The sequence below is a fragment of the Oncorhynchus mykiss genome, chromosome 21 (genome assembly GCF_013265735.2).
Source record: "Oncorhynchus mykiss isolate Arlee chromosome 21, USDA_OmykA_1.1, whole genome shotgun sequence".
Classification (NCBI taxonomy): domain Eukaryota; kingdom Metazoa; phylum Chordata; class Actinopteri; order Salmoniformes; family Salmonidae; genus Oncorhynchus; species Oncorhynchus mykiss.
In genome coordinates this window covers 9,709,553-9,723,304 of record NC_048585.1, presented here as the reverse complement: position 1 = coordinate 9,723,304, position 13,752 = coordinate 9,709,553, and the positions used below count along the sequence as shown (strand labels likewise).

Here is a 13,752-nt window from a genome sequence, read left to right as displayed (position 1 = left end):
CTCCTCACGACATCTTTCACCGGTTGTCCTCTAGCTCTAAATATAATCTGCTCCGTAGTAAAACCCCCAAGGCAGAGAGCAACAATACAATTTTGAAAGTCTTCGTCCTCCCAAACAGATGACAGGACAGAACCAGGGGTAATATTGTCCTCCCAAACAGATGACAGGACACAACCAGGGGTAATATTGTCCTCCCAAACAGATGACAGGACAGAACCAGGGGTAATATTGTTTAAACAGATGACAGGACAGAGCCAGGGGTAATATTGTCCTCCCAAACAGATGACAGGACAGAACCAGGGGTAATATTGTCCTCCCAAACAGATGACAGGACAGAACCAGGGTAATATTGTTTAAACAGGTGACAGAACAGAACCAGGGTAATATTGTCCTCCCAAACAGATGACAGGACAGAACCAGGGTAATATTGTTTAAACAGGTGACAGAACAGAACCAGGGTAATATTGTCCTCCCAAACAGATGACAGGACAGAACCAGGGTAATATTGTTTAAACAGGTGACAGAACAGAACCAGGGTAATATTGTCCTCCCAAACAACAGATGACAGGACAGAACCAGGGTAATATTGTTTAAAGTACTAGTACAACACACAGTTCCTTCATTCAGGATTGGTTTCAGTACTACCCACAGTTTCCTTCATTCAGGATGGGTTTCAGTACTACACACAGTTTCCTTCATTCAGGATGGGTTTCAGTACAACACACAGTTCCTGCATTCAGGATGGGTTTCAGTACTACCCACAGTTTCCTGCATTCAGGATGGGTTTCAGTACTACACACAGTCCCCTCATTCAGGATGGGTTTCAGTACTACACACAGTTTCCTTCATTCAGGATGGGTTTCAGTACAACACACAGTTCCTGCATTCAGGATTGGTTTCAGTACTACCCACAGTTTCCTGCATTCAGGATGGGTTTCAGTACTACACACAGTCCCCTCATTCAGGATGGGTTTCAGTACAACACACAGTTCCTTCATTCAGGATGGGTTTCAGTACTACACACAGTCCCCTCATTCAGGATGGGTTTCAGTACAACATACAGTTCCCTCATTCAGGATGGGTTTCAGTACAACATACAGTTCCCTTCATTCAGGATGGGTTTCAGTACAACACACAGTTCCCGTCATTCAGGATGGGTTTCAGTACAACACACAGTCCCCTCATTCAGGATGGGTTTCAGTACAACACACAGTTTCCTGCATTCAGGATGGGTTTCAGTACTACACACAGTTTCCTGCATTCAGGATGGGTTTCAGTACAACACACAGTTCCCTTCATTCAGGATGGGTTTCAGTACTACACACAGTCCCCTCATTCAGGATGGGTTTCAGTACAACACACAGTTCCCTTCATTCAGGATGGGTTTCAGTACAACACACAGTTCCTTCATTCAGGATGGGTTTCAGTACAACACACAGTTCCCTTCATTCAGGATGGGTTTCAGTACAACACACAGTTCCCTTCATTCAGGATGGGTTTCAGTACAACACACAGTTCCCTTCATTCAGGATGGGTTTCAGTACTACACACAGTTCCCTCATTCAGGATGGGTTTCAGTACAACACACAGTTCCCTCATTCAGGATGGGTTTCAGTACAACACACAGTTCCCTTCATTCAGGATGGGTTTCAGTACAACACACAGTTCCCTTCATTCAGGATGGGTTTCAGTACAACACACAGTTCCCTTCATTCAGGATGGGTTTCAGTACAACACACAGTTCCCTTCATTCAGGATGGGTTTCAGTACAACACACAGTTCCCTTCATTCAGGATGGGTTTCAGTACAACACACAGTTCCCTTCATTCAGGATGGGTTTCAGGACAACACACAGTTTCCTCATTCAGGATGGGTTTCAGTACAACACACAGTTCCTTCATTCAGGATGGGTTTCAGGACGATACAAAGAGAGTGAATGAATGTATAAAATGTTAGATGACTGAGGATAGACGGGGCTTGAAGAAATAGGTATGTGTCTCCATTGGCATCCTATTCCCTGTCCAGTGCACTACTGTTGACTAGGGACCAGAGGGGAAAGGGAGCCATTTGGGACGATTGGCAACCTATTTCCCTATCCAGTGTACTGTACTACTGTTGACTAGGGACCAGAGGGAAAAGGGGGCCATTTGGGATGCAAACTAGTATGCCCCCGGTGGGCATGACAATGCTCCAACATGGCATTTCCTGGCTGTAATTTCTCTGGAATGATGATTCGGTAGTTTTGTACAACAGTAGAGATACTCTAGAGAGCCTGTATCGTGTGATGTGCCATTCTTCTCCCACAGCTAGTCCAATGACCCAGAGTAGATCTGAGGAACACACAGCTAGTCCAATGACCCAGAGTAGATCTGAGGAACACACAGCTAGTCCAATGACCCAGAGTAGATCTGAGGAACACACAGCTAGTCCAATGACCCAGAGTAGATCTGAGGAACACACAGCTAGCCCAATGACCCAGAGTAGATCTGAGGAACACACAGCTAGCCCAATGACCCAGAGTAGATCTGAGGAACACACAGCTAGTCCCAATGACCCAGAGTAGATCTGAGGAACACACAGCTAGTCCAATGACCCAGAGTAGATCTGAGGAACACACAGCTAGTCCAATCGGAAGTCTCCAACAAGCTGAGGTGTCTCTTTAGAACAGGATGTGCTGTTTATAATACTCCAACCTTTGACCCCTTTCAGTTAGTGTTGATTTAACCCTCTTCGACACAGGAGGTTGGTGGCACCTCAATTGGGGAGGACGGGCTCGTGGTAAATGGCTTGAGAGGAAATAGGTGGAATGGTATCAAACACATGGTCTCCATGTGTTTGAATGGTTTGGTTTCCATGGTTTCAATGTGTTTGAATGGTTTGGTTTCCATGGTTTCAATGTGTTTGAATGGTTTGGTTTCCATGGTTTCAATGTGTTTGAATGGTTTGGTTTCCATGGTCTCCATGTGTTTGAATGGCTTGGTTTCCATGTGTTTGAATGGTTTGGTTTCCATGGTTTCCATGTGTTTGAATGGTTTGGTTTCCATGGTTATCATTTGTTTGAATGGTTTGGTTTCCATGGTTTGGTTTCCATGGTTTCCACGTGTTTGATACCGTTCCATTTGCGCCGTTCAAGCCATTATGATGAGCCGTCCTCCCCTCAGCAACAACAGAGTTTCAGTTATTCTCCTTGTTGTGGAGGCTGGTCACCATGATGAGTTAGTTCCTCTGAGGTTCAGGCTGTTGTTCTTGTCACTCCCATCCCTTGTTGTCTGTCATCGCCTGTCATCGTTCATTACTGAAAGGTTCCTCTCGTTCCCCCCAGTAGAGAAGGCCGTTTCATGGTACATCCATTTCAAGCATCACAACATCCCCGACTACAACCCCCCCCCAGCACAACTTCAGATCGATGACTAGATTTTTCTGTCAGTTCGTGTAAAAAAAAAAAATCAATTGTTTTTCAAGAAACCAGATCATGTTTATACACACACACACACACACACACACACACACACACACACACACACACACACACACACACACACACACACACACACACACACACACACACACACACACACACTTTAAACAAAGAAAAAACAAAACATTGTCTTTAAGTGGAAAATGATTAATTAAATGAATGCATTGATTTGTCAACTCATTGTTACATTTTTGTTTGTTAAATTCTCTTTTGTTACGGCTGTCCTGTGTGGTTAAAGGTGTAGTCAGCTATCTATCTAGGAACTGGACCTCCAGTCCCTCTATCCTCCATCCCAGTCCCTCTAGCAGACCGTCCCGTTCTCCTGCCTCGACTTGGGGCAGGTGGATCGAGGGATGGGCTGGACGGAGGGAGCCAGGGTACAGAAGAAACCAGCGATGAGGGTGAGCCCCAGACCTCCCCAGGCGCAGAACATAGACCAGCCGTAGCCGTGGCCGATGTCGTCCGGCAGGCCGTACAGATAGCGAGGATAACGGGACAGCTCGAAGTTGATCCCCGCCACGCAGGTACAGAGAGAGATTATACAGAAGGTGCCTGGGGAGGAGAGAGGGGGAGGTGGGGAGAGGGTAAGAGGGGAGGTGTCGAGGGAGAGAGTGGGGGAAGATAAAGGAGAGGGGAGGGGTGGAGAGAGGGGAGGTTGGGGAAAGGAACGAGTGAGAAGGTGGGGATAGATAGATAGAGAGAAGAGGTAGAGAGAGAAGAGGTGGGGAGAGGGAGAGAGAGAAGAGGTGGGGAGAGGGAGAGAGAAGAGGTGGGAAGAGGGAGAGAGAGAGAGAAGAGGTGGGAAGAGGGAGAGAGAGAAGAGGTGGTGAGAGGGAGAGAGAGAAGAGGTGGGGAGAGAGAGAGAAGAGGTGGGGAGAGAGAGAGAGAGAGGAGGTCGGAAGAGGGAGAGCGAGAGAGAGAGGAGGTCGGAAGAGGGAGAGAGAGAGAGAGAGAGAGGAGGTATGGGGGAGAGAGAGAGAGAGGAGGTCGGGAGAGAGAGAGAGAGAGAGGAGGTCGGAAGAGGGAGAGAGAGAGAAGAGGTGGGGAGAGGGAGTGGGAAGAGGGGGAGAGAGAGAGAGAGAGAGAGAGAGAGAGAGAGAGAGAGAGGAGGTGGGAAGAGGGAGGGAGGGAGGGAGAGAGAGAGAGGAGGTGGGAAGAGGGAGGGAGAGAGAGAGAGGAGGTGGGAAGAGAGAGAGGTTACACTGATGCAATAAGAACGATGTTCACTTGGTGTTTGAGTGTGAAATAATACAACATTCCTATCATCATTATTTTGGAGAACCAATTTCCAACACATTCAGACTGTGAACATTTTGTACAAACAGAAAACTGTCCACTGTACAGCATTAAAATACATTACTTTGGACTTTTTTGTCAACGGTTCCTCTCTTTTGTGTGTGTAGATTGAGGGTGTAATTCCACCCTGACTCTGTGAGCTGGGTGTGTGACACCACTGGGCTGTTTATCTGTGTCCCCAATGGCACCCAACACCCCTGTATAGGACACTACTTCTGACCAGGACCCAATGGCACCCAACAACCCTGTATAGGACACTACTTCTGACCAGGACCCAATGGCACCCAACAACCCTGTATAGGACACTACTTCTGACCAGGACCCAATGGCACCCAACAACCCTGTATAGGACACTACTTCTGACCAGGACCCAATGGCACCCAACAACCCTGTATAGGACACTACTTCTGACCAGGACCCAATGGCACCCAACAACCCTGTATAGGACACTACTTCTGACCAGGACCCAATGGCACCCAACACCCCTGTATGGGACACTACTTCTGACCAGGACCCAATGGGTCAATGCGATGTCATTTACAAAATAGCCTCCAATACCCTACTCAACAAATTGGATGCAGTCTATCACAGTGCAATCCGTTTTGTCACCAAAGCCCCATATACTACCCACCATTGCGACCTGTACGCTCTCGTTGGCTGGCCCTCGCTTCATACTCGTCGCCAAACCCACTGGCTCCATGTCATCTACAAGACCCTGCTAGGTAAAGTCCCCCCTTATCTCAGCTCGCTGGTCACCATAGCATCTCCCACCTGTAGCACATGCTCCAGCAGGTATATCTCTCTAGTCACCCCCAAAACCAATTATTTCTTTGGCCGCCTCTCTTTCCAGTTCTCTGCTGCCAATGACTGGAACGAACTACAAAAATCTCTGAAACTGGAAACACTTATCTCCCTCACTAGCTTTAAGCACCAACTGTCAGAGCAGCTCACAGATTACTGCACCTGTACATAGCCCACCTATAATTTAGCCCAAACAACTACCTCTTTCCCTACTGTATTTTATTTATTTATTTATTTTGCTCCTTTGCACCCCATTATTTGTATTTCTACTTTGCACATTCTTCCATTGCAAAACTACCATTCCAGTGTTTTACTTGCTATATTGTATTTACCTTGCCACCATGGCCTTTTTGCCTTTACCTCCCTTATCTCACCTCATTTGCTCACATCGTATATAGACTTGTTTATACTGTATTATTGACTGTATGTTTGTTTTACTCCATGTGTAACTCTGTGTCGTTGTATCTGTCGAACTGCTTTGCTTTATCTTGGCCAGGTCGCAATTGTAAATGAGAACTTGTTCTCAACTTGCCTACCTGGTTAAATAAAGGTAAAATAAAATAAAAATAAATAAAAAATGGCACCCAACAACCCTGTATGGGACACTATTTCTGACCAGGACCCAATGGCACCCAACACCCCTGTATAGGACACTACTTCTGACCAGGAACCAATGGCACCCAATAACCCTGTATAGGACACTACTTCTGACCAGGACTCAATGTCACCCAACAACCCTGTATAGGACACTACTTCTGACCAGGACCCAATGGCACCCAACAACCCTGTATAGGACACTTTTTCTGACCAGGACCCAATGGCACCCAACAACCCTGTATAGGACACTACTTCTGACCAGGAACCAATGGCACCCAACAACCCTGTATAGGACACTACTTCTGACCAGGAACCAAAGGCACCCAACACCCCTGTATAGGACACTACTTCTGACCAGGAACCAATGGCACCCAACACCCCTGTATAGGACACTACTTCTGACCAGGAACCAATGGCACCCAACAACCCTGTATAGGACACTACTTCTGACCAGGAACCAATGGCACCCAATAACCCTGTATAGGACACTACTTCTGACCAGGACCCAATGGGTATGTGCAGACCAGCTGGCTGGAGTGTTTACGGACATATTGAATCTCTGCCTATCCCAGTCTGCTGTCGCCACTTGCTTCAAGATGTCCACCATTGCTCCTATTCCAAAGAAAGCGAAGATAACCGAACTAAAATGACTATCGCCCCGTAGCACTGAGCTAAATTACTATCGCCCCGCAGCACTGAACTAAATGACTATCGCCCCGTAGCACTGAGCTAAATTACTATCGCCCCGCAGCACTGAACTAAATGACTATGACGGGTCGCCCCCCCAGGTCATGAGAGTTGGCAACAACACCTCCACCTCGCTGATCCACAACACGGGAAGCCCCCCCAGATGGTGAGAGTAGGCAACAACACCTCCGCCTCGCTGATCCACAACACGGGGAGCCCCTCAGGGATGTGTGCTTAGTCCCCTCCTGTACTCCCTGTTCACAACTGACTGCACCGGCCGTGCAGGTCTCCAACTCAATTATCAGGTTTGGTGAAGACACAACAGTGATAGGCTGATTACCAGCAATGACGAGGTGAGGGCCATGGTGGGAGTGTTGCCAGGAAAATAACCTCTACGTTTTACAAAACGAAGGAGCTGATCGTGGAATACAGGAGACAGCAGAGAGAGCACGCCCCCATCCACTCCGACAGGGCCATCCCCGTCCACATCGAAGGGCTGCCCCCCCATCCACATCTACAGGCCCCCCCCCCCCCCATCCACATCTACAGGGCCGCCCCCATCCACATCTACAGGGCCGCCCCCCCATCCACATCGAAGGGCCGCCCCCATCCACATCGAAGGGCCGCCCCCATCCACATCTACAGGGCCTCCCCCATCCATATCTACAGGGTCGCCCCCCCCCATCCACATCTACAGGGCCGCCCCCTTCCACATCTACAGGGCCACCCCCCCATCCACATCTACAGGGCCACCCCCCCATCCACATCTACAGGGCCACCCCCCCATCCACATCTACAGGGCCACCCCCCCATCCACATCTACAGGGCCACCCCCCCCATCCACATCTACAGGGCCGCCCCCATCCACATCTATAGGCCGCCCCCGTCCACATCTACATCTACAGGGCCGCCCCCCCGTCCACATCTACAGGGCCGCCCCCTTCCACATCTACAGGGCCGCTCCCTATCACATCTACAGGCCCCCCCCATCCACATCTACAGGCCCCCCAATCCACATCTACAGGCCCCCCCCCATCCACATCTACAGGGCCGCCCCCCCCCATCCACATCTACAGGGCCGCTCCCCCCATCCACATCTACAGGGCCGCCCCCCCCATCCACATCTACAGGGCCGCCCCCCATCCACATCTACAGGGCCCCCCCATCCACAACTACAGGGCCCCCCCATCCACATCTACAGGCCCCCCCCCATCCACATCTACAGGGCCGCCCCCATCCACATCTACAGGGCCGCCCCCCCAATCCACATCGAAGGGCCGCCCCCATCCACATCGAAGGGCCGCCCCCATCCACATCTACAGGGCCTCCCCCATCCATATCTACAGGGTCGCCCCCCCCAGTCCACATTGAAGGGCCGCCCCATCCACAACTACAGGGCCCCCCCATCCACATCTACAGGCCCCCCCCCCATCCACATCTACAGGGCCGCCCCCATCCACATCTACAGGGCCGCCCCCATCCACATCTACAGGGCCGCCCCCCAATCCACATCGAAGGGCCGCCCCCATCCACATCGAAGGGCCGCCCCCATCCACATCTACAGGGCCTCCCCCATCCATATCTACAGGGTCGCCCCCCCCAGTCCACATTGAAGGGCCGCCCCATCCACATCGAAGGGCCCCCCCCATCCACATCTACAGGGCCGCCCCCTTCCACATCTACAGGGCCACCCCCCCATCCACATCTACAGGGCCACCCCCCCATCCACATCTACAGGGCCACCCCCCCATCCACATCTACAGGGCCACCCCCCCATCCACATCTACAGGGCCACCCCCCCCATCCACATCTACAGGGCCGCCCCCATCCACATCTATAGGCCGCCCCCGTCCACATCTACATCTACAGGGCCGCCCCCCCGTCCACATCTACAGGGCCGCCCCCTTCCACATCTACAGGGCCGCTCCCTATCACATCTACAGGCCCCCCCAATCCACATCTACAGCCCCCCCCCCATCCACATCTACAGGGCCGCCCCCCCCATCCACATCTACAGGGCCGCCCCCCCCATCCACATCTACAGGGCCGCCCCCCCCATCCACATCTACAGGGCCGCCCCCCCATCCACATCTACAGGGCCCCCCCATCCACAACTACAGGGCCCCCCCATCCACGTCTAGAGGGCCGCCCCCCCCGTGCACATCTACAGGGCCGCCCCCCCCGTGCACATCTACAGGGCCGCCCCCTTCCACATCTACAGGGCCGCCCCCTTCCACGTCTACAGGCCCCCCCCATCCACATCTACAGGGCCGCCCCCCATCCACATCTACAGGGCCCCCCCCGTCCACATCTACAGGGCCCCCCCATCCACATCTACAGGGCCGCCCCCCCATCCACATCTACAGGGCCGCCCCCCCATCCACATCTACAGGGCCGCCCCCCCATCCACATCTACAGGGCCGCCCCCATATCCACATCTACAGGGCCGCTCCCCCATCCACATCGAAGGGCCGCCCCCCCCATCCACATCGAAGGGCCGCCCCCCCATCCACATCGAAGGGCCGCCCCCTCATCCACATCGAAGGGCCGCCCCTCCATCCACATCTACAGGGCCGCCCCCCCATCCACATCTACAGGGCCGCCCCCCCATCCACATCTACAGGGCCGCCCCCATCCACATCTACAGGGCCGCCTCCCCATCCACATCAAAGGGCCGCCCCCATTCACATCTACAGGGGAGAGGGTCAAAAGCTTCGGGTTCCTCGGCATGCACATCGCTAACACCCTGAAATGGTCTCTTCACACTGACAGCACGATGAAGAAGGAACAACAGCACCTCTTCAACCTCTTCAAATTTGGCTTGGCCCCCTATGACTATGACCCTCAAGGACTTATACAGATGCACCATTGAAAGGATCCTGTCAGGCTGTATAACAGCCGGGTACGGCAACTGCACTGCCTACAACCGCAGGGAATTTCCAGAGGGTGGTGAGGTCAACGCATCACTGGGTTCACACTGCCTGTCCTCCAGGACATCTACAACACCCGGTGTTACAGGAAGGCCAAGAAGATCATCAAGGACCTCAGCCACCCGAGTCACAGCCTGTTCACCCTGCTACCATCTAGAAGATCATCAAGGACCTCAGCCACCCGAGTCACGGACTGTTCACCCTGCTACCATCTAGAAGATCATCAAGGACCTCAGCCACCAGAGTCACGGACTGTTCACCCTGCTACCATCTAGAAGATCATCGAGGACCTCAGCCACCCGAGTCACGGACTGTTCACCCTGCTACCATCTAGAAGATCATCAAGGACCTCAGCCACCAGAGTCACGGCCTGTTCACCCTGCTACCATCTAGAAGATCATCGAGGACCTCAGCCACCCGAGTCACGGCCTGTTCACCCTGCTACCATCTAGAAGATCATCGAGGACCTCAGCCACCCGAGTACGGCCTGTTCACCCTGCTACCATCTAGAAGATCATCAAGGACCTCAGCCACCAGAGTCACGGCCTGTTCACCCTGCTACCATCTAGAAGATCATCGAGGACCTCAGCCACCCGAGTCACGGACTGTTCACCCTGCTACCATCTAGAAGATCATCGAGGACCTCAGCCACCAGAGTCACGGCCTGTTCACCCTGCTACCATCTAGAAGATCATCGAGGACCTCAGCCACCAGAGTCACGGCGTGTTCACCCTGCTACCATCTAGAAGATCATCGAGGACCTCAGCCACCCGAGTCACGGCCTGTTCACCCTGCTACCATCTAGAAGATCATCGAGGACCTCAGCCACCAGAGTCACGGCCTGTTCACCCTGCTACCATCTAGAAGATCATCGAGGACCTCAGCCACCAGAGTCACGGCCTGTTCACCCTGCTACCATCTAGAAGTCGGTGACAGGTCAATCAAAGCTGGGACCCAGAGACTGAAAAAACAGGCCATCGGACTGTTAAATAGTCACCACTAGCCGGCCTCCCCTCAGTACCCTGCCCTGAACTATAGTCACTGTTACTAGCCTCCCCTCAGTACCCTGCCCTGAACTATAGTCACTGTTACTAGCCTGCCCTCAGTACCCTGCCCTGAACTATAGTCACTGTTACTAGTCTCTCCCCAGTACCCTGCCCTGAACTATAGTCACTGTTACTAGTCTCTCCCCAGTACCCTGCCCTGAACTATAGTCACTGTTACTAGTCTCTCCCCAGTACCCTGCCCTGAACTATAGTCACTGTTACTAGTCTCCCCCCAGTACCCTGCCCTGAACTATAGTCACTGTTACTAGTCTCCCCCCAGTACCCTGCCCTGAACTATAGTCACTGTTACTAGCCTCCCCTCAGTACCCTGCCCTGAACTATAGTCACTGTTACTAGTCTCCCTCAGTACCCTGAACTATAGTCACTGTTACTAGCCTCCCCTCAGTACCCTGCCCTGAACTATAGTCACTGTTACTAGTCTCCCCTCAGTACCCTGCCCTGAACTATAGTCACTGTTACTAGTCTCCACCCAGTACCCTGCCCTGAACTATAGTCACTGTTACTAGTCTCCCCCCAGTACCCTGCCCTGAACTATAGTCACTGTTACTAGTCTCCCCCCAGTACCCTGAACTATAGTCACTGTTTCTAGCCTCCCCCAGTACCCTGAACTATAGTCACTGTTACTAGCCTCCCCCAGTACCCTGAACTATAGTCACTGTTACTAGCCTCCCCTCAGTACCCTGCCCTGAACTATAGTCACTGTTACTAGTCTCCCCTCAGTACCCTGCCCTGAACTATAGTCACTGTTACTAGTCTCCACCCAGTACCCTGCCCTGAACTATAGTCACTGTTACTAGTCTCCCCCCAGTACCCTGCCCTGAACTATAGTCACTGTTACTAGTCTCCCCCCAGTACCCTGAACTATAGTCACTGTTACTAGTCTCCCCCCAGTACCCTGCCCTGAACTATAGTCACTGTTACTAGCCTCCCCCAGTACCGTGAACTATAGTCACTGTTACTAGCCTCCCCTCAGTACCCTGCCCTGAACTATAGTCACTGTTACTAGCCTCCCCTCAGTACCCTGAACTATAGTCACTGTTTCTAGCCTCCCCCAGTACCCTGAACTATAGTCACTGTTACTAGCCTCCCCCAGTACCCTGAACTATAGTCACTGTTACCGGCCTCCCCTCAGTACCCTAAACTATAGTCACTGTTACCAGTCTCCCCCCAGTACCCTGAACTATAGTCACTGTTACTAGTCTCCCCCCAGTACCCTGAACTATAGTCACTGTTACTAGCCTCCCCCAGTACCCTGAACTATAGTCACTGTTACTAGTCTCCCCTCAGTACCCTGCCCTGAACTATAGTCACTGTTACTAGCCTCCCCCCAGTACCCTGAACTATAGTCACTGTTACTAGCCTCCCCCAGTACCCTGCCCTGAACTATAGTCACTGTTACTAGCCTCCCCCCAGTACCCTGAACTATAGTCACTGTTACTAGTCTCCCCCCAGTACCCTGAACTATAGTCACTGTTACTAGCCTCCCCCCAGTACCCTGAACTATAGTCACTGTTACTAGCCTCCCCCCAGTACCCTGAACTATAGTCACTGTTACTAGCCTCCCCCAGTACCCTGAACTATAGTCACTGTTACTAGCCTCCCCCCAGTACCCTGAACTATAGTCACTGTTACTAGTCTCCACCCAGTACCCTGAAATATAGTCACTGTTACTAGCCTCCCCCCAGTACCCTGAACTATAGTCACTGTTACTAGTCTCCACCCAGTACCCTGAAATATAGTCACTGTTACTAGTCTCCACCCAGTACCCTGAACTATAGTCACTGTTACTAGTCTCCCCCCAGTACCCTGAACTATAGTCACTGTTACTAGCCTCCCCCCAGTACCCTGAACTATAGTCACTGTTACTAGTCTCCCCCCAGTACCCTGAACTATAGTCACTGTTACTAGCCTCCCCCCAGTACCCTGAACTATAGTCACTGTTACTAGTCTCCACCCAGTACCCTGAAATATAGTCACTGTTACTAGTCTCCCCCCAGTACCCTGAACTATAGTCACTGTTACTAGTCTCCCCCCAGTACCCTGAACTATAGTCACTGTTACTAGCCTCCCCCCAGTACCCTGAACTATAGTCACTGTTACTAGTCTCCCCCCAGTACCCTGAACTATAGTCACTGTTACTAGTCTCCCCCCAGTACCCTGAACTATAGTCACTGTTACTAGCCTCCCCCCAGTACCCTGAACTATAGTCACTGTTACTAGCCTCCCCCAGTACCCTGAACTATAGTCACTGTTACTAGCCTCCCCCCAGTACCCTGAACTATAGTCACTGTTACTAGTCTCCACCCAGTACCCTGAAATATAGTCACTGTTACTAGCCTCCCCCCAGTACCCTGAACTATAGTCACTGTTACTAGTCTCCACCCAGTACCCTGAAATATAGTCACTGTTACTAGTCTCCACCCAGTACCCTGAACTATAGTCACTGTTACTAGTCTCCACCCAGTACCCTGAAATATAGTCACTGTTACTAGTCTCCACCCAGTACCCTGAAATATAGTCACTGTTACTAGCCTCCCCCCAGTACCCTGAACTATAGTCACTGTTACTAGTCTCCACCCAGTACCCTGAAATATAGTCACTGTTACTAGCCTCCCCCCAGTACCCTGAACTATAGTCACTGTTACTAGTCTCCCCCCAGTACCCTGAACTATAGTCACTGTTACTAGTCTCCCCCCAGTACCCTGAACTATAGTCACTGTTACTAGCCTCCCCCCAGTACCCTGAACTATAGTCACTGTTACTAGTCTCCACCCAGTACCCTGAAATATAGTCACTGTTACTAGCCTCCCCCCAGTACCCTGAACTATAGTCACTGTTACTAGTCTCCACCCAGTACCCTGAAATATAGTCACTGTTACTAGTCTCCACCCAGTAC

The 13,752-nt window shown here is 51.7% G+C and overlaps 1 protein-coding gene across 1 annotated transcript in view; it reads right to left on the bottom strand.

The window, feature by feature from the left end:
• Positions 1–318: 318 nt before the first annotated feature.
• Positions 319–13,752, bottom strand: part of LOC118942866 (transmembrane protein 178B) — a 190,883-nt gene continuing 177,449 nt past the window's right edge. The window contains exon 4 of the mRNA XM_036956805.1: positions 319–4,030. Coding sequence (XP_036812700.1) covers positions 3,780–4,030 — 251 coding nt within the window. The 3' untranslated portion in view covers positions 319–3,779. The remainder of the gene's footprint in view (positions 4,031–13,752) is intronic.